The following is a 27,331-nucleotide window of genomic DNA, read 5'->3' on the forward strand; positions in this document are numbered from 1 at the left end:
ATTTTGCTGGTTGCAGTGCTGTTTGCAATGCTGACTGCCACAGGGGCCTGGATCACAGTAGATAAAATTTGCATGCAGAAAGTGTGGAAGTAACCTGGGATCCATGCAGGCTGAGCTGCAGGCTAAAGCAGTTTCTGTGTGTAGGGACTAGGCCAAGGGGGGTTTCATGTATTCTTTCAGCTGCTGTGTCCTCAGGAGAGGCAGGCTTCCTCCCTTGTGGTGCCATGTTTGACACTGGGCTATTTTTAGCAATATGTTGGAGGTTGATTTGACCCCACTGCATTTACTGTTCCTTTAGATTTTGTGCCACAGAAGCAGAAGCCATAGTTGCACAAATTTTCCCTCTTTTGTTCTTTGTTGGAAAAGCAGATAGTGAGAAACTTTTCTTTAGATTCTTGTGATGTGCTAAATCTAAAACTATTGCTGGAAAATATTCAGATCAGGTCTTTAGTCTGAACTAAGGAAGGAAGAGTCTGGTCTTTGAAATACAATTTGCAGTGTCCAGCAAAACTCGAGTGTGCTGATCATCTGCAAGTCATCCTGGCCCTTTACTGCTGAATAATAAATCAGCCCTTTTGAGGAACACTGGGATGTTGTCTCCAAACAGCCACAGAACTGGTCTTGCAATGTTTATGTATGCAGAATCCATAGAGCTCCATCAGCCCCCAGTAATGGGCTCATTTTCCCATTTTCAGAAGAGAATAATTTGATTCTCTTACCAGTTTCCCAGATTTTTACAGTCACAGAGGATCATGGTGACAGAGTAATCTGTTTCTTATATACTACACAGAATTTCCCCTGTCCATTACTGCTTTAAGCCCATAATGTATATGCTTTATTTTGGTAGGATTTTTTTGATTGTTTGTTTGTTTAAGAGAAAAAAAATAGCATTTACCTAAAGAGGTAATAATTTTATTTGCTGTGCATTTTTGTGTGGTCATTACTATACTCCTGTTAATGTGATATATTTCTGATGTTTGTTTCTTTTGCAGAATCAAACCAGGCTACTCTATGATCAGTTAACTGAGAAAAAAGCTGCTCTGCAACAATGCTTGAATGAACTACGTGGACATAATGTTTCTGAACAGCTCCAGGTAATTTTATTTGAAGGAAATGAGAGGTTTTACAGCATTAGCTATTATTTCCAGCCTTCTGCAATTTGTAAAGTTTCATAATTTTTAAAGTTTGAGTCTAACTTAGGTTTTTACAATGGGAAGAGGAGAGAGTTCAGTATTTGCCATATTCACCACCACCCCTTTTTTTTTAACTACACCCCAGTCCATACTCAGACCTAATTCCAGACATTTTAGTGGTTGGAGTGGAGGAACCAGTCTTTCCCCAACCTCCCAGAGCAAATAGCCCCCTTGCTATGGCAGAGAAGGAAGAGAGCTACACATGTTATACCTTCTCTTATGCCAAACTACCTTTTCTTTGTGGGGGTAGGACTCTGGTATTTCCATCTTGTCCTGCAGCATTTATGAGCACTTTATCATATGGAATTTGACCAGTTAAACTATTTTCTTTGATCTTTATTGGGATTAGCAGAAAATTAAAAATTAACAGACTGCATGTCCTCCCCAGAATGGTCATTGGCCATTTACCTACCTATTACCAAAGCAGGGAGGGTATTCTGAACCTTTCTTTTTACAGGCTCTAACCTTGCTTAGAGGCATAATTTTCTACCAGACTGGGAGCTGTGTTCCCTGCTGAATTCCCTAGCAAGGACTGGCTATATTCTGTTAGGTAACCACCCCTGGAAAAGGAATGCCAGAAGTACATAGCTTTCCTTCCTTCAGAGGGATCCTGTCTCAGTCCCTGAGTGTTTCTGATTCATAAGAAAAACCTGTTTTCTGAGTCCATGATTCCCTTTAATGGCTTCCCTTGAATTAGTAAATGGAAAGGCATGTTGAAGGTTGTCCTGAGACACAAGACCTGAATTCCCTTCCTGGCTGTGCTGTGTGAACACAGAAAGTTATGCCATGTTTGTCCATTTAGTTTATAAACTCATTGTATTTTCTGAAGTGCTAGCACAGGAGAGGTCCAGCCACTGGATTCACTGCACCACCAGTGATAATGGAAAGTTTATTGGAATGGAACTCTTCCTAACAGTTAATTTTGTCCTTCATCCAGAAAATTGGTGACTGTGCTGTGGAGCTGCAAAACTTTGAAAACCAAGTAGCAAAATTGAGAGGCCATGGAGAAAGATTGCAGTTACCTATCACCTTAATCCAGGAAGCTTATAAATTAGAGGTAAGAACACAGTACAGCTTCCACTTACTCAGCATGGTTTGATTCTTCTAAGCAATGCATTTACAGCATCAAAAGGCTGATGGTTATTTTGTATTCTGTGGGTTTGTTTGGGATTCATTTCTGTCCTTCATGGATCACTGCACAGTGTTTGCATTTTTAGGATGTTCTGGATGACATGTGGGGGATTCTGAAAGCAAAGTATGTGGAGCTGAACTCCCCTGCCATCAGTGAAAGCCAGTATGAGGACTTGCTTCGTGGGTTTGCAGAGCTGGTAGCTATTGGAAGGGAGAAGATGGCACAAGATCCAAAGCACCTAACAAAGAGCAGAGCAGCTCTGCAGTCCCACCTGAAAAATCACAAGGTATGAGGTGTTGTCCACAGCACTGCTCAGGTCACCATAGCAAGGAGAGCACAGTTTTCTGGGACTGGTTTCTCTCCAGGGTAGTGGAGGAGAGTGACTGGCTCATAGCAAAGGGGAGGGACTGGTATATGTGCAGAAAACAAAGACAAGTTTTTCAGTAGATCAAAACAGCACCAGTTTTGGTGATAAATTGCTATTTCTGCTTACCTCAGAACACATAGCTGTGTGAGGAAAACACATTTTTCTTATAGTTACCCAAAGGATTATCGTGTCCTACCCACTACTTAAGCCTTAGAGCTCCTGCTGTGGGAGTGTGATCTCTCTTAGAGAGCAAGCTTTAACTTGGGTTTTTTTTCCAGGATTTTTTCCACAACCTCATGACACGTATGGCTTACATGGAAGCGTTTTCCAAGAGAGTGAGTCCTTCTGTCTTGCAAAAGAGAGAGGAATTCTGGAGAGAGCTGGTCGATGAGGTCAAATTGCTGGAGCAGAAGGCCTGCCAGTATGGTATACACTTAGAGAGCCTGCTAAAGGTAATAAATCAAAAGACAACCAAGAGTAAAACCTGGAGGGAAGGAGAAAAGTTGCATCTGGGGCAGCTCTTGTCCTACCAGTGATTCTTTGGCTAGTAGTTGTCCTTTTCTGATTCCACTGGACAGCAACAGTAAAAAAAAAAAGGAAAAAAATCCCAGCACTACTTTAAAATAAAATTTCAAAAACTTAACCAATAATCTCAGAACATCCCTATAGAATAAAAAATTGAATACATCACTTAAAAATAAGAATCCTTAAAGATTTTGAAGAGTGCATAATTAATTCATCTGTAGTGAAATCATGTCTCACTTTGATATTTATATATTATTCACTTATTTTTTGTTGTATTTCATTAAAGCAAGAGCTGCTGATGTTTTAGAAGGCATTAAGGCCTGAGTCTGGTGTGTTGAAATGCAAATGGATGTGTGCTGTGTAAACAATTCAATGTATTTTTTAGGATTGGGTGGTATTTGATGAGGAATGCCTGGTTTTCAATAAGGAGTTAGAAGCACTTGCCTCTGTGTTGCCTTCTGTCAGTTTGGTTGAAGAAACTGAAGAAAGATTAATGGAAAGGATTGCACTTCTAGAGGTATTTATGTGTTTGTCACTGCTCTTCTTTATGCATCAGTAGAACTGGCAAAAAATATTTAATTAGTATATGAGGAGATGATTTGCAGGGCACTGCCTCATCTCCTCAGCTGTGTGTGGATGCAAGCTCAAAACTGACTTTTTAAAGTAGGAGAAGATTGGGCTGCTAATTTCAGCCAGGGGCTCCAAGTCCATTTTAGTGGGAGTACTGACTATAACTACTTTATAACTCAGTCTTCAAAGGAAAGTATTTGGGGTAAGATGGATGTTGTGCAGTGTCCATGGATCCCAAGGACAGCAAGTGCCACTTCTCTGTAATACAGAAATTGTTTTCATGCCACAGTGTAAAACCTATGGAAAAGGACAATCAACCTAGTGCTTTCAAATATCTGAAAATACCAAATATTTGAACTCTTACTATAACACTGGTTGCAGCTGCATCTCTGATGACAGAGCTACATCTTTATTTACAATTTCAGCTCCAGCTGGAAATATTTTGTCCACATTATAAATGCATTTAAGTATAAGGATATAAAAGCAGCATTTATGGTTGTTTTATAAAATTAAGAAGAAAGCTTTTTAGTAACCTCAATGATGTATTTTCAGAGAGTGCTCTGCAGGTGCACAGAGCTTCACAGGTGTGACCTTTCTCAGTTTTCAGAGGACATCCTCTGTTATAATTTTTTGAATTAATAAGTGTTTAATAAAAGCAAATTGATGAGTGTTCAATAAATGATTAATAAGTTTATTAAAGGGGAAAAGTGCTGTAATGATTGAATCTAGTTGACTGCAGGAAAGAAATCACTGGACATTCACAGGAAAATCTGAGCTACAGTAAAGCCTTTGTAATAAATCAACTGTAGATGTTTACAGTCATAGTGGCCTTCTGGTGCTTTTGATTCCTGATGCACTGAGACAAGAGAGATGCAAAATTTGCACAGCCATTGATGTGAAGTTGCCTGGTCTTCCTTGGCTTTTTATATTCTTCACTAGCTCTTCACTCTTAAATCTTTATTTGTCTTTAAAGACTTCAGAAACAAAGTCATAAAGCTTTAGAAGATGTTTGGTGCAGGGTGAAACTGTGGAGCTTCACAGTTTCAAAAAGAGAACAGAATAAAAGGAAACAAAGAGGAAACAAACAAACAAACCCACAAAAACCTGTGTCCCTTTTGCATGTAATGATTAAGAAGTTAGAACAAGTGATGTGTGTTCTTCTAGTTGTGTTTTCTGTCTTTAAAATGTTACTGTTTTGCAAACTTCCCATATTCTGACAGAAAATCAAAAGCAGTGTTGATGAAAAGCATGCCAGGCTGTACCAGATGGTGAAGGAAGGGAAGAAATTGCTGACTGCTGTGAACTGTCCAGAAATAAGAAGCCAGATTGGGAATCTGGAAGAGCAGTGGTTGTTTTTAACCAAAAAAGTTGGCCATGAGCTACACAGACTTCAAACATTACTGAAACTCCTGGTCAGGTGAGTCCAACACATAAAAACAGTTTGAAATATGAGCTAGACATTAGTTTGTGATTTTTTTAATAGATGTCAGCTGAAGCCATGCTTCTGTAGGGTTATGCAGTAGCAGAGGTGCCAGAATAGCACGTGTCTTCTCACAGGGAAGACAACTTGGAGATTGAGTAATGTATCCCAGCCTCAGCTAGAAATGTGTTTCTGTGCTTTGTTTCCTCCTGTAGCTACAACAGAGACTCAGAGGAATTGATGAAATGGTTGGATTCTGCTCAGCAGAGAATGAATTTTTGGAAGGAGCAGTCTCTCAATGTGTCACAAGATCTTGCCACCATCAGGGACAACATCAGCAGTTTGTTTGTAAGTCATTTCTGCTGCCAGCTTTAGATAAGACATTGTGAATTCTGGTGAAAATGACCCTTTTGAGAGGCTTTTTTGTTTGCCACACCCTTGAGCCACCCACATAATACAGCACTGAAAGGCTGTGTGCCCCAAAGCCACTCAACAGCTGACCCTGGAGTGTGGGCTCAGAGTACAGGAGTGAAGGTGGTCAGCCAAAGTCAGGAAAGAGGAACATGCTGAATTACATTTCATGTCTTTTCCTGCTCCCCTTGCATAGCCAGGAGGTTCAGCCCCAGTGTGAGGCCAGACAGAAGCAACAAGGGGAAAGCAAAGCATCATAAGGTTTGACTGGTAGATGTGAGCTGGCCAGAGGTCTGAGGACTGGGGTTGCTCCCTGGACCTCTGTGTGAAGTGGGGATCAGGATAATCTCAATCTCTGTGGGAGCAAAAGGTGGCATTCAGCACTAGATATCAAGGTGGGCAAAAAAATGATTTATGTGCCAGAACATGTTTAGATTTTCTGATCTTTGCCATCTTGATAAAATCTGTTTGTTGAGGTATTTCATCCTGTGAAAATATAGTTTTCTTCATTTCAATAGATATATAAATATTTACCCTCTCTTAAATTTCATCATGTTTCATTTCATCCTGTGCACCTCAGACATTTTCTAAGGAAGTTGATGAAAAATCTTCCCTGAAGTCATCAGTGGTGAGCGCTGCCAGCCAGCTCCTCCATGTGAAGCAAGCTGATACTGCAGCACTTAGGTCATCCTTGGCAAAATTTGAGCAAAAATGGGGAGAACTGATTACACAGCTCCCAGCCATCCAAGAAAAGCTTCATCAGGTGAGTGAGAAACTCTGCTGCCATCTCTCAGTTCAAGTTAAATAATTATGTTAAAATACTGCTGCTGGAATTCAGTTGACTTTTTCTGAATTAGCTGCGCCATGCTTTCAGAATAACCCAAATATTGTACTGCAGTTTAAATATTACTGTGTTCTTCCTGGGCTATTCTAAATATATTTATTATCTTTATGATTTTGCATGGAGGTTGGTTACTTAAAATTAGAAAGAATTACTCAGAATGAGAAAGAATTTTATTTCAAATTCATGAATTCTAGAACTGAAATAATTTGCCTCTCTGGAGCACAGGGCTCAATTTCAAGTTCATGCCCCAGTAATGCGATTATAGTGCCTGAGCCTTTCTAAAAATAGAAATGCCATTTCCCTTGGTATTTCTAACAAGTAGAGTGTAGAGGATTCATGATATGCTTTACCTCAGCTTCAGATGGAAAAGCTTTCATCACGAGAAGCTATTGCTGAACTAATGGCCTGGCTGGACCATGTGGAACAGCAGCAGGAACGTGAGGAGCCAGTAAATTCACAAGGCAGTGCTGCCCAGGTCAAGACCCTCCTTCAGAAGTACAAGGTAAATGGGAAACTGAAAGTCCAGGCCTGCTGTGAAAAGGGTGGAAGCAGCCTACAGGCACTGTCATATCCTTCCCTTTGCTCTCAAGTGGGTTCCTCAGTCTGAAACATGCTGTTACATCCTCCTTTATACAACCTCATGCTTCCATGACACACAAACCACTGCCTGTTCTGCAATACAGCTACTGCCTGCTGGGCAGTAATCTCCTTTTCTCATGCTGTCCCATCTGTCTCATCTGTTCTGTCTCTTGCATTTAGATGGTAAAATGTGACTAGCAGGAAAGCTTTCCTTCCTTAGGAGGACAGACTCTGTGTTTGTGCTGTGTTCTAGTCTGTCTTTTTAACAAGGAATACCCTAATGGAGCTCCATAACCTGAATCTATTTAACTAGAGAACAGGGAGTGTGAATATTATGGGTCATCAAAAGAAATAACCTGCTAGGAAAGAGGGACAAGATGAACATCCCTGCAGGGAGAGAGAGAGAGAGGCTGCAGCAGACTCTTGTTCAGATGCTGGAGCATGAGTGGCAGAGGCTGATTGCTCCAGCCACAAGGAGGATTCATGCTGTGTTCTCCAGAGATGCCAGGGAGCCCAGCCTCAGGGCATGAATCCCCACAGAGCCCTGTTTTGCTCTGCCCAGGGCTCAGACAGGCTGACAGTTCTGCAGCTGCAGCCACTTTGGTGCTGCACGTAAGGCAAGTGCCAATGCAAACATTTCTTTCCAAGTGCCTTGGTATAGCACATATGTAACATTTTGGTCTGTATCACTTGATTTGGCAGTAGGGACATGTAGGTGAGGTGCTGTTCTTAACACTTTGGATATTTAGAGGTGAGTTTGTAGGTGTGTCTTTTGCACTTGTCAGCAAGGTGGGGTTGTGTGTGCTGAGAAGAAAGCTGGGATGACAGCCACAAATTCCTAGAGGGAAGCAGCTGTGGCTACTGTGGTATTCCCTAGTGACTTTTCTGGGCACTACTGGATAAACATGGAGCCCTTTCCTACTCTCTTCTAATACCCTCTGAAATAAAAAGACATTCCCTTATGTTTTCACTCTGCTTGTAGTTTCTCACTTCTCTCTCTGCACAAGAGATGCTGATGCTGGAGGGACACTTTTTTCCTCGCAGATATTCTATTCTGATACCAGATGTTTTGTTAAAAAGAGTAGAAGCTCATGCTTCATTTTCTTGTGAGTTGCAGGAGTGTGGGAAAGCCTTGGTCTTGGCCTCATCTGGGCCCGTGGCAGTGTGATGGTTTTGTCCAGTGGATTAAGTACAGGGTCTGGTTCCCCTGGGTTTTATTCTCTGTTCCATCTCTAGCCTGTTTTTACCTTGAATTAACCACATAATGATAGAGATTTTCTGCAGAAATTTCAGTGGATGGAAACAGGTACACAAATACAGAATGGTAAAATTTGAGAATTATTCCTACAGACAAATCTCTTTCAGAAGAATATTTTAGGTCATGATTCAAACAAAGCAATCAATGCCCCATTGCCACACCTTGAAGCATCATTGGAACCACTCTGATTAAAACCACAGAACTGATTGCTTTAAGTTTTTGTTCTTTCTCTTTTTTCCCCTGCAGGAATACATGATGGAGATGAACTTTAAGCAGTGGATGGTAGATTTTGTTAACCAGTCCCTGCTGCAGATGAGCACCTGTGACGTGGAGAGCAAGCGCTACGAAAGGACAGAGTTTGCTGAGTGCCTGGGTGAGATGAACCTGCGGTGGCACCGCCTGCAGGCAGCCCTCAACAGAAAGGTTGGATTGAGCTCCCATGGCTTTCTTTCTTCCAGCTCTGGTTTTGCCTGTGCCACTGCTCTGTATTAGGGATATATTAAGCTACCAGCAGTTTTCCTGTTGGAGCAGTTGGATTTGTGCAAACAGTGATTATTAAGGAAGTAATGTTGACAGGCACATTCAGATGGGGACACATAAACCCCCTGGACAAGGCACAGCAGGGATCAGTTCCCAGCCCTGCCCCAGCCCTCCTGGGTCACTTGAAATGAGTTCCTCTGTCAGTGTCCTCCTCCTGCAGTAAATATGCTTTCCTAATGCAGTGCTTTGAAGGTCAGCAGCTGGTAGAATCAAGTCTACATGCAGAATTTTCGTATTAGCACATAAACTTGTTTCTCTGGAGAAGATCTGTTTCAGGCAATGCCTCAGAATTATTCTATTCTAGTGAGGCTAGAAATAATCCATGCATCCAGAATTAGATGCTGCTGCTTATGTGCCCCAATGCCCAGAAAAGCTGGTGTGACTCATGGTATGGAAAAGACATGGGGGAGCTTAGAATCCCAAAATGCAACCATGAGGCTGCTGGAATGAATCCCTCTACCAACAGATTTCTCTTTCATCTCTGTGTCTCAATTTATACAGCTTTGGGAGAAGCTGGCCATTCTGAATCCAGATACAAAGACTTCTGGTCAGATAGAAAATTGCCAATGTCTTTTAGTTCAGAAAGTCTTCCAGAAACATTTTAAGTGGAAATTTCATTTCCCGTACAATTGAAGATTCCCATGATGAAATTTCAGTTTTTTTTGGGAAAAGGTTATCTTCTCTACCATTTTCATGAAATTCAATTCTAGGATTTAATGGATCTTCGGGGCCAAGATTGAAGATAGGAAACTTGAAGTCACTTTCTTCCTAGTAGCCTTGTTGGTGGGTTTTAGTAAGAACGAGATTTTTCAGACTCCATAGGAATGTGTCCACATAGCGCAGGGTCTCCCAGCTTGTCAGGTCAGCCAGCTCCAGAATACACACTGCCTTGTTTCTTCCAAAGGAAAAGATCAGATCCTAAAGAGTCAGCAAGACATTTTAGGTTTTTCTTTCAAAGTATTTTCTCTAAAGAGTATTTTCAGTATGGATTTTGTAATGTCTGATTTTGTCATGGAAGGCAAAGCCCTGTTTCTGCCCACTTGTAGGTTTAAGTAAGTTAAAACATTTCTGTAACTTTCAGATACAAGACCTGGAACACATTTTGGAGGATATTACTGAGAATGAGAACAAAGCCCAGACTTTGCACAACTGGCTGGAAGCTCAGAGTGATCGACTGAGATCCTTACAGACCCCAGCAAGTCTGATCTCTGCACAGAACACCTTAGATGATTGCAAGGTAAAGCATGACATGAGTAGTGTTACTGTAAAAACCCTATTTAGCCCACCTTGCTGAATCCAGACTAAGGAACTGCACAGATTTTACCAGAAAGAAATGTAAAGGAAGTTGCCATTTCCCAGAAGAATTCTCCAGTGTCATTTTAATTAAAGCATGTTGCATTCAGGTGATAAAGAGACAGAACCACTTTTAATGTGAGTGGCTATTCTGTGGTTTTTTCCACCAATTGAAGATGCATCTGCTGTTGCTTCATGGTATTTGGAGTGTTGTGCAGCAATGTTGTATTCTGAGATACTTCCAATAGAAGTAGTTCTCAGTTCAGCACAGCCATGGCAGAAATTATGAATTCCATTAGTCTGAAGAGCTGTGTGATGGAAGTGTCATGGAAACTACTCAGTCTCATTTGGACAAATTGCAACCCTCTCTACTTCTGCCCTAGACTGTAGTGTAGTCTCTCTGCAGCAGCCTCAAGGATCTGGGTGTCCTTTGTTATGTTTTTCTAGGCATCAGATCCCTCAAAATTAATACAGGTGGCAGCCAGCTAATAACTGGTTCCTGTTACTCTGACAGTCTGCTGTTTTCATTCAGTACCGTGTTCCCTCTCTATTTTTTAACATGGAATATTTGTTCTTTCATTGCCATGGTTACATCTCTCTCTTGTAGTAGGCTGCTTTTATTGTCTGGAGTGCTCTGTTACACACTGAGTTACTTGTATCTCTGAAATGTGTGGAGGGGCCAGAATGGAAGAAAGGCACAAGGGTAGCTTGGTCTAAACACTCACCTGCTCCAAGCAACACACAGTGCTAGGATACAGGGGGCTAAAATGTTTCATTAAAATCCATTTGGTCAATAAAAATGAGGTCCAAATTCAAAAATGTTTTGGGGACAATCAGTGAGAAGTGAAAAAAGGTCATGGCTTTAAGTGTAGCATTATAGGAAAATGTTGTGGCCCATTTGGGTATGGATAGTTCCTCACATTGTAAAGAGCTCTGTTGAGCTTTCCCCAGCATGTCAAGACTCTTATAATCATTCTGGTTGTGCTGGGGAAGGAGTCCCAGGTATCTCCATTCATTAGAGATTGTTCTCACTTGATTTCACTGGAGCTGATTTCAGTGGAATTTCTGCCATGGAGGTCTCTCTGAGGAAAGGGACAAACTGAAAATAACTTTCCAGAAGTTGTTAGGATGTCAGGGACTCGCTCATTGCAAAACCAGTTCCTGTCTTACCTTTGCATGACTGAAGAATTGCACAAAATTGATTTTAAAGTAGGAATGTTTACCTAAGCTCCTCACACAGAAGTTATTTTTATGATCTCATTAAAAGATCTTGCTTATCTTCTTTTTTCCATTATTAGGAGCTAGAAAATCAACTCGTGGCTAAATCTGAAACTCTCGATGAGCTCAAAAAGAGTTTGGCTTCAAATGGTAATGCAGAACAAACCCCAGAAACTCAGTCTCTGAGGATAGCTGAGCTGTGTGAAATGAAGGACAGCATTGTAAACCAGGTAAAAGCCTTGCTTGTGCTCAGGTTTCCTGCACCGCATGTTCTGACCACCAATGTCATTAATCTTCTTCATGGGATGGCAGGAGCTGGTACAAAAAAGATGCAAAGTATTCCTTGCTCTTTACCTTCCTAAGAATTCCATTTCAAGTCTTTACTGTAAAGTAAATGAATGTATTTCCAAAGTTGAGAGAGAAAAATTAGTCTGATTTTGAAGCAGTTTGGGTACAAGGGGAGAAGGAACAGATCGCTGTCTGCAGCTTAAGAAAATAAAGAAAGAGCTCTGCTCTTTTTCTGTCAAGCTGCAAATGGAAACCTTAAACTCTTTTACTTTATCTCCTTCTCTTTCATACCCTGTTCTTTTTCCCTTGTAGTGCAACTGGGAAGCTGCCTACTCTGGCCCTGTTCTCACTACAGCTTTTCTACCTCCCAGTTACTCTTTCATCCACACACCAGGGTGGCTTTTGCCATCCTCAGATCCTGTGTAGTTTCCAGTTGCTTCAAGGAGGGTCTGACAGATTGGTTTCCCATGCAAACTGACTCCCCAGCAGTTTTTATTTATAATCATAAGATCTTTATAATTGGAGCTGATCTTTTTTTTTAATGTGGATGTAATTCATAGGTGCAGGAGAGATAATAATGAACACATTTAAAGATTTGAATCTGTGATAATAAATAACCACATACTGTAGAGAATTCTACATGATGGAGTGGCTGTGTTCTAGTTAAGATTGCTTTACACTTTTTATTACAGAGTCCTTGCATTTTTTCCTCAGAACTTTGTGAAACCTGAGCCCTTTTGCTTGAACTCTTCCACAGGAGATGTCGATCCAGTATTGATCTGCTGCTTCTTGGTTTAGGTTTCAGCAGAAAGGATGTGACTGTTTCTTTCCAAGAAAGCAGGAAAATTTGTGTTTATGTACACGATTAAAGTTTTTCCTTCTGATGTATAGCTGGGGGTAGAAATTGGCAGGATTGACAGCCTGGTGCTTTTTCTCTTCTTACAGTCACCGTGGTGGGTCATGTTAATTTTAGGGATTTTGTGACTAAAGTACTGAAGTTGCAAACTGCAGGATGTTCTTGGGGCTGAGCTGTCTGTGTGTGCAGTGAAACAGAGGGTGCAGGTTCCTTCCCACGGGTGACTGCTCACATCAGAGCCAGGCAGAGATTTCTAATACAGGGCTAAGGAGATGAAATACCTTGATTAAATTGTCCGTGGGTTGAGTTCAAGCCTGTGAGTCTGTGGCCCTGAGACATTTCCCGGGAACGATGCCTTTCCATCTTCCTTGTGTGGGCAGTAATTAGCTACAGGCTACAAAGAGCAATTAGAGATTCCTCCCACCTGTACCATGATTCAAAAGAGAATAGGGATGATTAATCCACCAGCCTGTGTGTGCCTGAAACTCGGGTACTAGGATAAAATTATCTATGCAGTGTATTTAGGGTGAACTATGGCGTGGACATTTTTTCATCTTCCATTTTGTGCCTGCATAGTCAGAACCAAAATCTGGCATCTGGCTTTTGTCAGGCCTCATGGAGATGTGGTTTTCTGCCTGGTTTTCATGCTTTTCTCCATGCATAACTCAAAATAGGTATTAAACTAGGTGAATGTTTTATCTAACCCAGGACATGCCTTAGGTACTTAGCTGAAACAGAAGGATAAAAATGATTGAAGGGGGATTGTGCTTTTGTGTTGGCAGTGTCCAGGAGCCTGTGGCAAATGGAAACCATGCCTGCCCCTTGTAGATTAAACTGTAATAATGAAAGAGACAGAAAATAAAGGGGATATCATCATTAATTAAAGGGACAGAAAATAAGGGGAATATCAATCATTTAATTTTGTATGAAAATCCTGAACTTGCTAGCCTGGGGTCCAGGCGGGCCTGCATTATTAGAGCACAATGACATAAGAGGAATGACAGCTCTCAGAGTATTGCAGTGGCTTCTTCCATGCAAACCAATTTCTGTTCAAATTGTCCTTGAAAGGAAACCTGATCTCTGGATCAAACTATCTGCTTCCTAAGAAGATTAAGGCTTTCAGCTTCCTCCCACTTCAGGTTGATTTTGGCAGGAAGAAATAAGCTGTTCATTATTTCAGTACTTCCTGGAGTGTTCTGACAGAATAGTGCCACCTTGACCTCCAGTGAAATTTTGGTTTCCAGCAAATCCTTACACTTTACTCTAGATATGGTTTACTCTAGATATGGTTTTTTTGAAGCCTGCGTAATTCCTTACCAAAAGTATAGTAAAATACTCCAACTTGGCAAATTCTTGTGGATTGTCATGGATTGAGCATTGAGTTTAGATTTCTAAGTCAATTTAAAGGTGATTTATATGTCAGGACTACCCAAGAAACGTTAACAAAAATGGTTTGTCTGCAGGTTGCACAGCTAAAGGCCTCAATGGAGTCAATACTGGAGAAATGGAGAGCATATGATGAAATTTATGCTGAAGTCAGCTTGATGACAACAAGATATTTGTACTGCATAGACCAGTGCAAACCTTCTGAGGAAGAAGCTTCATTGGAAGCTTTGAAAAAACAGGTCAAAACTCTCCAGGTAAAGTTGTCTAATTTCTGTACTTTCTTCTTTCCCTTTAGGCAAACAAATTCCACTGAAAAAAGACTGAAAAAATTATCTGAGCAACTTTTTCTTTCTTATAATGACACTGAAGTTAGTGCAATATTGCTATTTTTTTATTTCCAGAGGCACTTAGACTTCTTATTTTATGTAGTCCATAAGTTCAACTTGAGTGCAGTTTAGGTAAAAGGTTCAAGGAAAAAGCCCACCAAGTCCTTGTGCTCCCTTGCACCTTGTATTGCTGCTGAGCCTGGCATTTCTGCTTGCTCCAGCACCACTCCAACTATTCTGTCACCCTCCAGAGAGCTGGAGTCTCCTGCACAGCCTCTGAATGAGTCAGAATGCCAGACATGAATGCTCTGGATCCTCCTCCTCTCTGCTTGGCTGTTACAGAGTCCAAGTGGAGCATCTGGGTTAGGCTGTTAGGCTGGCTCTAGGTCTGGCATTTCACAGCTCTGGCTAAAATCCCCTTTCCTGGCTCTAAATGAGTGTTGAAAGGCTGTGCAAGCATTCCCTGTTTTCCTGTAAATAAGGCCTGATTTGGGGTTTTTTTGAGTTGTATCAGCAGTGGTGCAGGACAGACTGAGGCTGTGAGTGCTGGGTATGGGACTCTTGGCAGTAAACCCTGCACAAGCTCTTCCCACCCTCACCTGGGCTCATGTTATAAATAACAGGAACTGGGCACCTTCTTCCTTCAATCATTCTGTTTACTTTTAACCTGGAGCAGTTCACAGATATGCTGCAATGGCCTATATCAGGAGGGGGAGCTTGCAGGAGATACCAAGCCAACTTTACTGCCAGTAGAAACAGTGGCTAAAAATAAAAGCATTTTTTGCTTCTAGCAAATTAATTTATTCAGTTCAGAGGTGTGGGCTTGCTAAATGAGCTTTTTCTTTAACAGCCAATAAATTATCTCAGTTTAAAACAGGTCTCCTGAATTTTATTTTTTTTTTTCTATTTCACCTCTCTTAGCTTCCTGATTTTTAGGAATTGGTGTTACATTTTCTGCAAACATTTTAATCTGTGCTGCAGAAGTATGACATTATTGCTGCCTTATCCTTACTAATCTATAGGGGAAGTTACACTTAGGTCATTTATCCCTCACAATTAATTGCAATAATCCATTCTGCAGGCTCTTCAAGATGAATCGGAGAGCAGTGAAGAAAGTTGGGCCAAGCTCCAGGCTGCTGCCAGTAACCTGAAGAAGATCTGTTCCCCGTCCTTTGCAGAGATTATTGACCAGAAGTGCATGGAGGCACACACTAGGTAAGCCTGCAAAATCAGACCCCAGTTACTAGTATTTAAAAAACCCAAGTTTTTGAGGCAGGACTCAAACATTTTTCAGATTTTCAAATCTGCACTAATGCATCTCACCTGTCTAAGGTCATCTGTGTGAGGAGTAGAGTCACAGAATCATGGAATGGTTTGGTTTGGAAGGGACCTTAAAGATAATTCATTTCAACCCCCCTGCCACAAAAAAGGACAACTTCCACCAGACCAGGTTTCTCCAAGCCCCATTGTCCTGGTTTAGGGCAAATTTGGGAGAAAACCTCCAAAGGGGGCCCCTCCAGAAAGCAAATCCACACAGCTCCTTCCCACAACCGGGTCGGGAAGGATTCCTTGGAGAGAAGTGAAAAGAACCTGTTTATTTAACAGGCACAGCACCCCCAGCACACAGAATGAACAATACTGGGTGACACCACTCTGTCACCGCTCTGAAAAAGATGACAAATTCAGAAAGTCTCTCTGGGGGTGCTCGCTCTGTTCTCAGTCCCTCCGGCGCTGGGGCAGCTGCTGCCCAGAGTAGGCCCCACTGGGCCACAAGGTGCAAACTCTCGGGGTTTGCCAGGGCCCAGCCCGCAGCAGGCTTGAGTGGTGCCAAAAAAGGAAAGGAGAAACAGTCCAGGAAGAAATTTGGACTGTTTAGCTAAACTAGCTAATGAGCAGAAGCAAAGGAAAAAGCCAAGCAAAAGCAGCACCATGTACTGCCCCATCTGTGTGTCCTGCCAGCCGTGGGGGGGCGGCTGATAAGAAACCCAAACAAAACTTTCACTCTTCAGAGCCAGTCTTGAAGGCACAGAACATAATATCCAGCATAAAGAGAACACATGGATGGGGATACAAGCATCATAACGTCACCCTAGGACAGCCATCCATCCTTGAAGACTTCCAGGGATGGGGAACTTCTTGTACCTTTTACCTGCATGCTTTTGATGTGATAGGTCCCACAGCACAAACTGTGGCTTTCAGGAACATGAGTGTGGATGCAAAGCAACTCCCTTGGGAATCCCATGCCAAATCACATTCTGCAGGAGAACCTACTGGGAAAACATCTTAATCTTTTGATACTTTTGATATTTTGGCAGGTGGAACTCAGTAAATGAAGACATCACAGATCAGCTGCGGGCAGCACAGGCAGCTCTGCAGCTCTGGGAGCCCTTTGAGGCTTTGTGCTCTGAGACAGCAGCCAAGTTAGAGCAGTACAACCAGCAGTGTGCTCAGCTCCTGGATGCTCATGTGCCTGAGGAGAACTCCATAGAAACTCTGGAGCAGAGGATACAGGAGATGAAGGTACATGAAGTTTCTGCTGCTGGGTACAAACCAAGATTTATTTTTGAGAAATAAGGCAAAAGATTACCTGCAATCCAGTCAGTGGAAAAGATAAAATCTGTGGGTTTCTCCCATGAACAGGCACTTTTGTATTTCCTTTAAGCACTTTGACCAGAGACCAAACCTTGTATGGTGAGAAAAGAGCAGAAGGGAGTCATATTCCATCTCTGCCACTTCCTGCTCTACACAAAAGATCAGGCCTGTATTGGAAGGAATCACTGAAAGAAAAATTATTAACCATATGGGGAGGAGGAATAATATCTACAAGAACAATAGCTGAGAGAAAAAAGAGCAGTTTTCCTGAGTACATCATCATCCTGAACTCTTCCACAGCCTTCAAATTGTTTTTAATTGGATTTGGTGCTGTGTTTTGGTCTGGTGTGATGAGTTCACAGATTCCTGAGCTCATTAGATTACTCTAAATGCTTCTGACTTTAGGCAAATGGGATCTCATGCTGAAACCATTGGACTCTTATTAGGCAGCAAAGCTGTCATTAGGTTCTGACATTTTTGGTTTCTTCAGATTGTGATAAAGAAATATAATAATCCTTATGTCAGGACAGAGCGGTGATTCATTGTGCTTTATAAATCTCTAGCCATGAATTGGAAGAAGTGCAGAATATTCCATTTTGCATGTAGCCTTAAATAAGAAACTTTACCAGGAAGAGAACTCATGTATCTTTCTTTGTCAGAAAAAACTGACAGCAGCAAAGTCTAAACCAAAATATTTTTACTTTTTTCTGATATACTAATGGCTGTGACAGAAATTCACCAATATGTCAGCAAAAAGGGATTGCATTTTCTGGAAATTTTTGGGAAGAGTGTTACACCTACTAAGCAAGGCATGGCCACCTGAATGCCATTAGCACTGTAGATCCTGTCCTGGTGTGTGTAGGTAGAACACATGGAATTTAATGTGGATTTTTTAAGTGGTGGGTTAAAAGAATGAGGATCAATGAAATGGCATATGAGTTATGTCTATTTGAATATACATGTGCACCACAAAATTTTATTTTAATCCCTCTAATCTTTTCCTCTCTCTATATAAGGAAAATTTATGGTTTTATGGATTTTTGCCACCACAAAAAATGAAAAATAAATTCTTATCTAGAGAAGAAGAAATTAAAATGGGTTCTTCATTAAATGGCTGGAGTGGTATTTTATAATATGATCCTTTTAAACAAAGGGGCCAGGAAGCAAGGACCATTTTGCTTTTTAGGGAAATGTGTGTGTTCTTTGTTATTCATCAGAAGACTTTGCTCATTATTCTCAGAAAAAAAAAATACATATTGGCAAATTTCAGGGGGTTTCATGGCTAAAAGTAAATTTCACTTCTCAAAAAAAGAAAAAAATCACGTACATTGAATGAGTCTAAAATTACTCCCTTTGTTCCTGTACTGCCTTTAGAGTATATTTTTATAGCATCTTTCTAAGTAAAGGGGAACAAATAAAATCTAACCCATAGTCCTCAGTCACTGAGGGATCCAAAGTACTGGTATGGCTGGAACTAAATAGCATTCCTCATCTGCAGCACGGGCCAGTTCCTCATCTTCTAGTGTACACACATCTTGTAGAGTGGGATATCCCAATTTCCCTCCCTGATTTCCTCTGGAGCAGCAGTGCCTGAAGTCACTGGTGTTCCATTGAACTCTGAACTGTGCCTTTCCCAGCACTGCACTCAAAGGATGCCATTCCCATTATCCTCCAAGTAAAAGACTGAAGCTTTCACCACAGCTGAGCTTGGCTCCCAGATGGGCTCAACAAAAAGAGTTTAGTTACAGCAACAAAAGATACCAAATGAAAGTGGCACATGAATGATGATCTGATTCATTTACTGACTTTTTTTTTCCCTTTCCCCTTCTCTCATCAGAATTTACAGCACGGCCTTCAAAACCTCGCAGGATGCCGAGCCCAGATTTATTTGCAGGCTGACAGGATAAAACAGCAGGCTGGGACAGCTGCTGAGGCCATTCTGGCAGAGAAGCTGCAGCCATTCCAGAGAGCAACCTATTTGGAAAAGATGTTGCAGAGGAAGTTGGATGAACTTCAGGTATTTTTTTTTAATATTAAATTAGCTGTTAGTGTGGGGTAACTTCACTAGAGTCCTGTGTGAGCCACATTCCTCATTAGAGCACTGTAGTTCTTGAATTGAAATTTCAATTCATTAAAACTCAGCAGGATTATAAACTATATAAAGAAATAATACATGAAGCCAGAAGGACAGGTGAAGGATTTCACCCTCACCTGCTTGTGTTGCTCTAACAGCCTCTGTCACTGGGCCTGTTACCCCCAGGACCCTCAGATGATGAAAGATTAGGAAATGTTTTTTTATTTTTTTGAACTTTGAAGTAAGTTGTGAACTTTCTCAACTCTGTCTTGGAAAAAAAAATCATGAGCTTCGGTTTTCCTTGGGAAGAGTTCATGTAGTGAACCTAAAACCAAACAGAGAACTGTGACCATTTGATGTAATTCTGAGGACCAGATTCACATTCCTGTTCAGGCCAGATGGGGAGAGACCTGGATCCAGGAGCTCTGCTCAGAGTAGTAGTAGTAGTATTCCTGAGAAAGCTTCCAAGCAAATGTAACGCTGGACATTTACTGATGTGGAATTAATCCATGGAAAAAGTCTGGTTTCAATGAATTGTTCTGTTTTAAAGTAAACCTAAATTCATCAAGATATTTGAAGCCAGCTCTATTTATGACTCCATCTACCAGCACAGTTAATGGCTGGAAGCCAGAAATCTTTGTGAAGATAACAGGTTTCTCATATTCCCTGTGAACTTCTCACTGCATGAAAAAAAAGCATTTCTGGGTAGTCATTTTCTCTGGTTTAACCCTGTGGTATTACCACAGCAATCTCTCTCCATACACCAGTTTTTGCCATTCATCCCTTAAAAAACTGTTGTTGTATAAGTGCTCTGAGATGTGGAGTTTAATTCTGGAAAGAAAGAAAAAGCTTTCCCAGTGCTGTTCTGCTACAGGAAAGTTGAATTCCAGCCCTACTAATTTCTCCACAGAGCTCCTGTGAGCTGCACAGCTTTGGTTGTGCAGGATTTGTATGTACCTCAAAGGAAGCTCATTTTCACAAGTTTTCCCCTCTGATAAGCAGAGTTTTGAGTTTTCAATTTCACAATAAAGCTACGAAAGATATCACAGAACCCCTATTCCTTTCACATAGTTACAGCTGTCTCAGAATTTGGAGATTCTGAGACAGATTCTGAGGTCTCTGCTTTGGGTTAAATTTTCCCTTTGTCCCATTGAAAAATGGAAAAAAATTCAAGAGAGAGTTATAAATACATTAGAATTTAGGTTTAATAACTGTTTGTTTTCCTAAAAATATTGCTTATTGCCCGTTTTTGTATAAGTGTAATTACTTTTGAAGAAGTGTAATAAATAGTAACTAATGTAAATATTCAATATTCACCCCAGTTCAATCTTTTACAACTGGAGGATTTCAACAACTGCCTGGAAACACTGGAGGGTCGTGTCAAGAATTGCACAGACACCTTTGATAGCCTTTGTCTAGAGGAAGGAGACAACTCAGAATTGCTCATGGTATGTTTGCATTCCCAAATACAGAAAGATATTACTCAGCTCTTGCCCACTTCAAAATGCTCTTTGTGTCCTAAATGTCACAGTTGCAGCGCTTCTATCAGAGTAACTATAATTCAGCCAAAACACAAAAAGGAATTATTAAAGTTTAGAAACTCTAGGTCTGCATTTCAGTCCAAATGCCTGCATGGAAGGGAGGAAAATCACCCAGATTTGGGGTTATTGTGAGATCTTTTTCCCCAGCTTTGCTCTGGAGCTGCCCTGTTTCCCTCAATGTAGAGTATGAGGTAAATGTGGAAGTTCCAGGTCTTGAGTATCTGTTCAGTACTGTTGGAAAAGTGAGCCCTGTGTAAAAGAGTTATTACTTTTCATTCCCCTGTATTTTTTGAAGTTAACACAGAAATGTTGGGCGCTTTCAAGTTGTGGAGAACAAGCTTCTATACTTGTTTTACATGAAAGAAAGGCAGTACTTTTCTGCAATAATTTATTTTTTCCTTACTTCCAGAATCAGACACTGGAGCTTGCTGCACTTTCTCCAAGCATAGAGAGTTTGAATGAAGCAAGCATAAAGCTGCCACTCAGTGACTTCACCCTGAAGAAAATGCAGAGCCTGACTCGGCAGTGGAGCCAGAAAACAGCAGCTGCTCTGGAGTGTTGCAGGTCTGAAATGCAAATAAAACAAAAAATCACTAGTAACAATTCCCTTTTCTGTAATTGAAATGAAAACCAAGTTAAAGCATAGAACATCTTGCAATCTGCTCTCAGCTTTCTCAGGAGCTTGCCAGGAAGAATTCTGCCCTTGCAGTTTACTTGATTTTTCAGTGGCTATTTGTATTCCAAGTCACTTGAAGCAAAAACCTGGATGTTTGAAGGGAAGAAGGGAGCAAAGTGCCAAGTGAAACCCCCATATGTTAATTTTAAAATGAATAAAAAAATATTTAAAATAAATATTAAAAATAAATAAACATTCAAAATATATAATAATTGTATTGTATTATTATATATAATATAATAATATATATAAAATATATAATAATAATTATATAATACATTATATTATATAAAAACTATATATAATTTTGTATATAATAATATGATTATTGTATTATATATATATATATATATATATATATATATATATATATAAACATACCCAGAAAAACATCCACCAACAGAAATTTCTGGCTATTAATTTTGTTTTACAGTATGCTTGAGGGAACCCAAAATGATGAGAAGAAATTCTTCCAGAAATGTGAAAAGTGGATGAAATTCCTAGAAAAAATGAAAGAAGCCTTAAAAACAGATATTCCAGGACGGTTTGAAGAACTGCAAGAGCAACAGAGAGTATATGAGGTAAAGCTAACTCTGAAACTGGAAGCCCCATTTTGAATGATGAAGGCAGGGGGAAATCACTAGAAAATTCTGTGCCTTTTGAAATTAGATCTGGGCAGGATTTTACAGAGCATTTCACTCCTAAAATGCCTATTAAGGTAAAAGCTCTGAAACATGAAAATCCTTTTCCAAAGGGACAGATCCCTTTTTGCCAGAATCAGACCTTTAGGAGTGCATCTTCATGTGCTGTGTCATGGAAGTCCTAAATTTCCCCAGCCCTGAGGTGCACTTGTCTGCCTGTCCCAGAGCACTGGAGCCTGTGGCAGCTAACTGGATAGTTTGATGGAGACCTAGCAGCAATCTTAACAGTTTCTGGAAAAAAAAGCATTTAAAATAGAGTTTTCACAGCATATTTCTGGTTTGACCAGCTGTTAGATTTTAGTGAAAATCTTTTTTCTCTGGCATTTTTCCAGACAGTTGCTATTTGTTACAGAGAAACAGTCAAAAAACTGTAGGTTTCAAATCTCTATCATCCAGCTCATGGTGGGGTCCACTGTCACATATGTGTAAATTCCTCCTGGAATCCAAAAACTGTGGAGTCTTAGGGCACATTTGACACTAGCAATTGAAAATAATAGTTTTCAGCTTTTACAATTAAATAAATCCTGTCACTCTAGAGGAGCAGAAGCTCAGCAAAGCTTTCATAGCAAAGGTTGTTCACAGCATAGTTAAAACTTGTTCTCTTGGTATTTTCAGATGCTGCAGACTGAGATTTCCATAAATCAGCAAACATTTAATTCTATCATAGAAAAAGTTCTACTCTCCTTGGAATCTGGAGAAGCAGAGAAAAGGTACTTTATGTGGTTTTCTCCTTAAGATCTTGGTCATTTAGTGAATATGCTGTATTCCTTGGAAGTGGTATTGAATCTTTGCTCTTATGAGGACATAAATCCAAATTCTTAGCTGGGTTCACTCTTTGAATGATCACCTGTCACGTTTTGCAAAAGCATGAGAAGGTGCAGTGAGAAAGAAACACAGGTGCCCTGGCCAGACTGCATTTGGGATAGTAACAGGCTGGGCTGAAAACAAAAGTAATTGCTCCTGAAGAGGAGCCTTTTGTTCTGTGCCTGTGGTTGAGAAGCTGCCTGCCCACAGAGCATAATGAGGATGCTGCTTATGAAGGATGCTCTCCCTCTTCCTGGACCTCTCTGCTTCTTAGAGTGCAGAGGTGTGGGCTGTCTGCATTGCTCCTGGCACACATGGCAGGGCATTGACTCACTGGCCATGAAACCCTAAACCTGTTTTTTATCAGTATGATCTTACACCTTTCTCTTAATCAACGTAGTGTGAAACAGCAGGTAATGTTTGTGAGCAGGGGTTCAGCTGCCTCAGGTGCTTGGGGTGAACACATTTCCCTCCCTGCCAGACCTTGCTGCTTCCAGAGACTTGGCAGGACAGTATGTGTGCTCCCCTCAGACATGGCAGTATGGAATCCATAGCTTGGCTTAAAACTGCCAGGGAAGGTAGGGCTGCACTAAGGTGAGCTCCTGGATTTTGTGTTTGGAACTACCCACACGAAGGCAGGGGTTTGTGTAAGACTAAATCAGGGACAATGGCCTCCTGCAGAGAAGCAGAATTGATAGATGGGGTTTCCTTAACCAACCAGCCAGATCTGCTGGATCATCTGACCATGTTGAAGAGGACAAAATAACTGCTTAAATGGGTTCAATAACTACACAATTTTCCATTGTGCAGATCAATTTTGCAGCGTAATCAGCGACCTTGTCTCACTTGGATTGACCTTTTTGTTCTCCAGAGAAGTGTTTAGTGCACACTGTGTCTGATTGCTGTATTATGTATGTTGCTACACTACAATTGCAAGATTGACTTGCCTTGCCCTCTCTTGTATCATGTAAAAGGTTGTTTGGATTGCTTAAAAGATGGAATACAGGGAGCAGGGCTGAGCTTAGGGCTGCAAAGAGCTTTCTTGGATTGCTGGGTATTATAATTGAAAAACAACTTTGCAAATGGAGCTCCATCACAATTACTGTAATATGCAGCCTTGAGATCAAAATTAATTAACACTCAGGCGTTGTAATTTTCAGGACAGAGTTTATTTCTAAGCTGACACTGCTGAAGGAGCAGTGGCAGAATGTTATCCGGATGGTTCAGCAGAGGAAGAAGGACGTCGATGGACTCGTGAGCCAGTGGCAGCTCTTCAGGAGTTCCCTGCAGAGCCTCAGCAGGTTCCTTGATGACACAAACAGCTTCCTTGCAGCTGTGAAGAGCCAGGACTGTTACAGCCTTTACCAGCTTAGAAATATAATTCATGATTTCAAGGTACTGTGTTTATTTCTCATAAATCTAAAATATGTGGGCTTTTTCCCTCAGACTGAAAAAGCTTCTGTCCAGTCAGGCAAAAAGCTTTAAAATCAGACACTTTTCTTGGGGGAGAAATGATTGGTGATACTTTTTTCTTTAGAGCTGAGCACAGGTAAGAAAGCAGTGACATTGCAAAAGGTTCATTGTACTCAGAAACTTCTTGATCAGCATGGCCATTTAGCAGCCTTGCATGCTTTAAAAACCTTATGGATATGAAAATGGCAATTCAGGGTGCCAGATGAGACAGACACACTAGTTAGCAGGTAAGCTCTAGGTCTGTGTACATCTTACTGACATGACTGCTGAATTCAGCCCTTTTATTTTGCCTGAAGAAAGGCAGTTATGTGGCAAGACAGGCCATATAGGTCCTATGTGTGCAGGGATGGGCAGGAGAGGCCAGAAACAAAGAAAAAACACTTGCAGGGGAATCTCTTCACTCCAAAATATACAAACCTTATGATCAATTCTTCAGAACAGTAAGTTTTGCATTTTACATCAAATGGAAAAAATTATTTTCCTTTGTTAATTTTGGATGCTTTAGTTTTGCATTTAACTGTGGACCTCTTTGTTTTATAGAAAGGTAGAAACAAGCAATGAACTTGATGGTTGCATAAGGCAATCTAAAACCTTTTAAAATCCTACTACTGAATGCTATTTGCACACTCCAAGATTTATATTGTGTCCCCACACACCTAGTGTTGATGGATTAACACATTACCAGTATTCCATTTGGTGCTTGCCCTTTTTATTTCATCTGTATTTCTACCTGCTGTGTAAAGGTGATTTTCAGCAGATTTTACAACTTAGTGCTCATGGTTTTTTCTTAGTGAGAAAAGCCAGAAAGTCTTCTCCCTCCTACTCCAAATTGCCCTTTTCCTCCTGCTGCTGTTCTACATAAAGAAGCTCTGATTATACCTCCTTGTGTTAGGGATCAATTTGTTGTGGGCAAATTATTATTGATGGCTTACTTCACTTGGAGTGCATCATGATTAACAGGGCTGTTATCTCTGAAAAATTGAGCCTAAGATGTTGACCTTAGAGGTGGTCACAGAACTTAGTCTGTATTTTTGACTGCTATACTTTCAGTCTGGCACTATAGATTTGGTCTGGGGAAAGCTTTTGTAGAGTTTTATAAATCAAAATATCGCAGAAAACATGATTTTTCTGAAATCAAAGAAGCACATAGGAGATCTATTGATTCCACTTTCTCAGCTGTGAAAAAAGCTGTACCTTGTGAGTCATCTTCCCAAGTGAAATACCAACAAAGCACTTCTGGAACTTTCTAAGAACAGCTTGGAAAGTTAACTTTTTTTTCCTTTTCAAGAGTAAGGCCGTGATCCTTCAGAGGTGGGAAGCCATGTACACCTTGGTCATTGACGTCGGGGAGAAGCTGCGCACTGTCTCTGATCCCAGCACCAGCGCTGCCCTCCAGGAGGAGCTCAGCCAGCTGCAGCAGCGCTGGGGGAAAACCCAGGCCCTGCTGGAGAAGAAGAAGATGCAGTTCAGTGGCACCCTCCAGGTAGGTGATGCCCTCCCCACCTGCTGCTCTGGCCTTGGGTCTCAGGAGCTTCCCAGTCCCACCATCTCCAGGCTGGGCTGCTGCTCACTGCAGGGGCACTCTGAGGGAGGTGCCTGTTATGTGTCATCAGGGCTTGGGGAATGCTGAAACTGTGGTCCCCTGATTCTCCAAAGGAATTTGAGTTGGATTCCATTTGTTGCTACAATGGATGTTTCTGCTCTGATTGTTCTGAAGCTCCCCATGGCCTGGAGCTCACTCCTGCTTTGGGCTGTAAAGCTAAAATTTAGCTTAGAGTCAACATGACTTGTTCCTCCTCATGTTTTTCAGCATATAAATAGAAGGGCTGGTCATATTTATTTCCTTACAGCAATGAATTTGCTTTCATGGCTAGGTAGGACATTAGGTATGTCTTAAAATTGAATACTGTCACTGATACAGTCCAAAAACCATGCTTAAAGCCTCTTGGGTTGAACAAAACAAAGTAAGCAGAAATGCTCTCTAAGGCAAGGCTTAAATAAGAGAGGCTTGAAGTTCTGTAAATGCAAGCACCAAAATCTTGTGGGTGGCACTATGTATCAAAAAAGAAAATTGAAAAAAGCAGAGCACAAGATGGATTATTTCAGTGGGTTGAAGATGCTATTTTGTAACATATCCTTGTGGTTCATATATTTTGATAAAATTCCCTTATATTTTATATTTCTTTGGGTCTCCCTGAGCAGACTTGTGACTGCTTTGAAAAGCAAACCAAGGAACTGGGAAGCAGACTGCAAGAGCTAAAGGAGAAAGTAAAAGATCCACTCCCTGTTGAACATGAAGAGCTCCACAAAGCCAAGGAACATATTAAGGTATGAGCAGCTGTATTGTATTTAAATTGATGTGGTCTTTGCACACCTCATCCCTGTAAAATCAGTTTTCCCTCTTACCTCCTCTTCAGTGACACTGAATTTCTCTTCTTTACACCATCCTGATTGCTGCCCATCTCCAAAGTCCAGCTGATCAAGAAGATTGAGTAGTAGTAGTGTTTGGAATGTTTTTTTCCTGTTTCTGCTCCCTTTACCGTCTGAATTTATAAAATAAGTGGTTTCTCAAACAAAAGGGAAAAAGCTTCCTTCTCTCAGCTCAATTGGCTCCTGTGTCATGACTGAATCTCCCTTTTTGTTTCCCAATCCATTTTGTACATGGAGCTCCTCAGGCAAGAGACCTTGTAATTCTGCAAAGCACCATACATACCTGCAGGATCTAGGAATAATTAAAGAGAAGGAAAATTAAGAGTAAGGGAGTGGCAAAATTCCTTGCAGCCCATAGTGCACCATGAAAATTAAATGGCAAGAAAAACATTTCCAAGGAATAGGAGACATTTTGTCTGGAGTGGTCAGTCTTTCATCATCCTTTTATGAAGTGAATTGTTGACCTATGTAGTGGGAACAAATAAGCTTATTAACAAGCCAAGGCTTTGAACTCATTATCAGCTGTCTGAAATCTTCTTTATGAGTGCTGGCTGCCTTTCCCATAGCAGCAGCCTTGCTGTAGCCCCGACTTATCTGTGAGATGGAAGCACACAGCTTCTGCCTCTTATCCCAGCAAGAGAAATTCAGCTGCAGAGGCAGCGGGGTCAGGCAGTGCCAGTGCAAGTGCTGCTAGTCGGTGTTGTAGTACAACAAAGGACTAAAATGGCATGGCATGCTCTTCCTGCTTTGCATTTCTATCTGGAATAAAGTTATTTTTCCTTCAGCCCTGGACCTTCCATGAGGCTAGCAAAGTCCCATGAAATTCCATAGTTA

At 41.0% G+C, this 27,331-nt stretch overlaps 1 protein-coding gene across 1 annotated transcript in view; it reads left to right on the forward strand.

The window, feature by feature from the left end:
- The window catches only part of SYNE2 (spectrin repeat containing nuclear envelope protein 2), a 175,740-nt gene that overhangs the window by 110,572 nt on the left and 37,837 nt on the right, over positions 1–27,331 (forward strand). Inside the window, exons 76-98 of the mRNA XM_064713480.1 lie at positions 993–1,094; positions 2,131–2,250; positions 2,411–2,611; positions 2,971–3,144; positions 3,603–3,734; positions 5,008–5,204; positions 5,423–5,555; positions 6,199–6,381; positions 6,818–6,964; positions 8,546–8,722; positions 9,921–10,076; positions 11,431–11,580; positions 13,958–14,134; positions 15,288–15,421; positions 16,522–16,726; positions 18,636–18,815; positions 20,195–20,320; positions 20,823–20,977; positions 21,523–21,670; positions 22,406–22,500; positions 23,755–23,989; positions 25,356–25,550; positions 26,270–26,395. Coding sequence (XP_064569550.1) covers positions 993–1,094; positions 2,131–2,250; positions 2,411–2,611; positions 2,971–3,144; positions 3,603–3,734; positions 5,008–5,204; positions 5,423–5,555; positions 6,199–6,381; positions 6,818–6,964; positions 8,546–8,722; positions 9,921–10,076; positions 11,431–11,580; positions 13,958–14,134; positions 15,288–15,421; positions 16,522–16,726; positions 18,636–18,815; positions 20,195–20,320; positions 20,823–20,977; positions 21,523–21,670; positions 22,406–22,500; positions 23,755–23,989; positions 25,356–25,550; positions 26,270–26,395 — 3,648 coding nt within the window. The remainder of the gene's footprint in view (positions 1–992; positions 1,095–2,130; positions 2,251–2,410; positions 2,612–2,970; positions 3,145–3,602; positions 3,735–5,007; positions 5,205–5,422; positions 5,556–6,198; positions 6,382–6,817; positions 6,965–8,545; positions 8,723–9,920; positions 10,077–11,430; positions 11,581–13,957; positions 14,135–15,287; positions 15,422–16,521; positions 16,727–18,635; positions 18,816–20,194; positions 20,321–20,822; positions 20,978–21,522; positions 21,671–22,405; positions 22,501–23,754; positions 23,990–25,355; positions 25,551–26,269; positions 26,396–27,331) is intronic.

Source organism: Zonotrichia leucophrys, chromosome 5, assembly GCF_028769735.1.
Source record: "Zonotrichia leucophrys gambelii isolate GWCS_2022_RI chromosome 5, RI_Zleu_2.0, whole genome shotgun sequence".
NCBI classification, from domain to species: Eukaryota; Metazoa; Chordata; class Aves; order Passeriformes; family Passerellidae; genus Zonotrichia; species Zonotrichia leucophrys.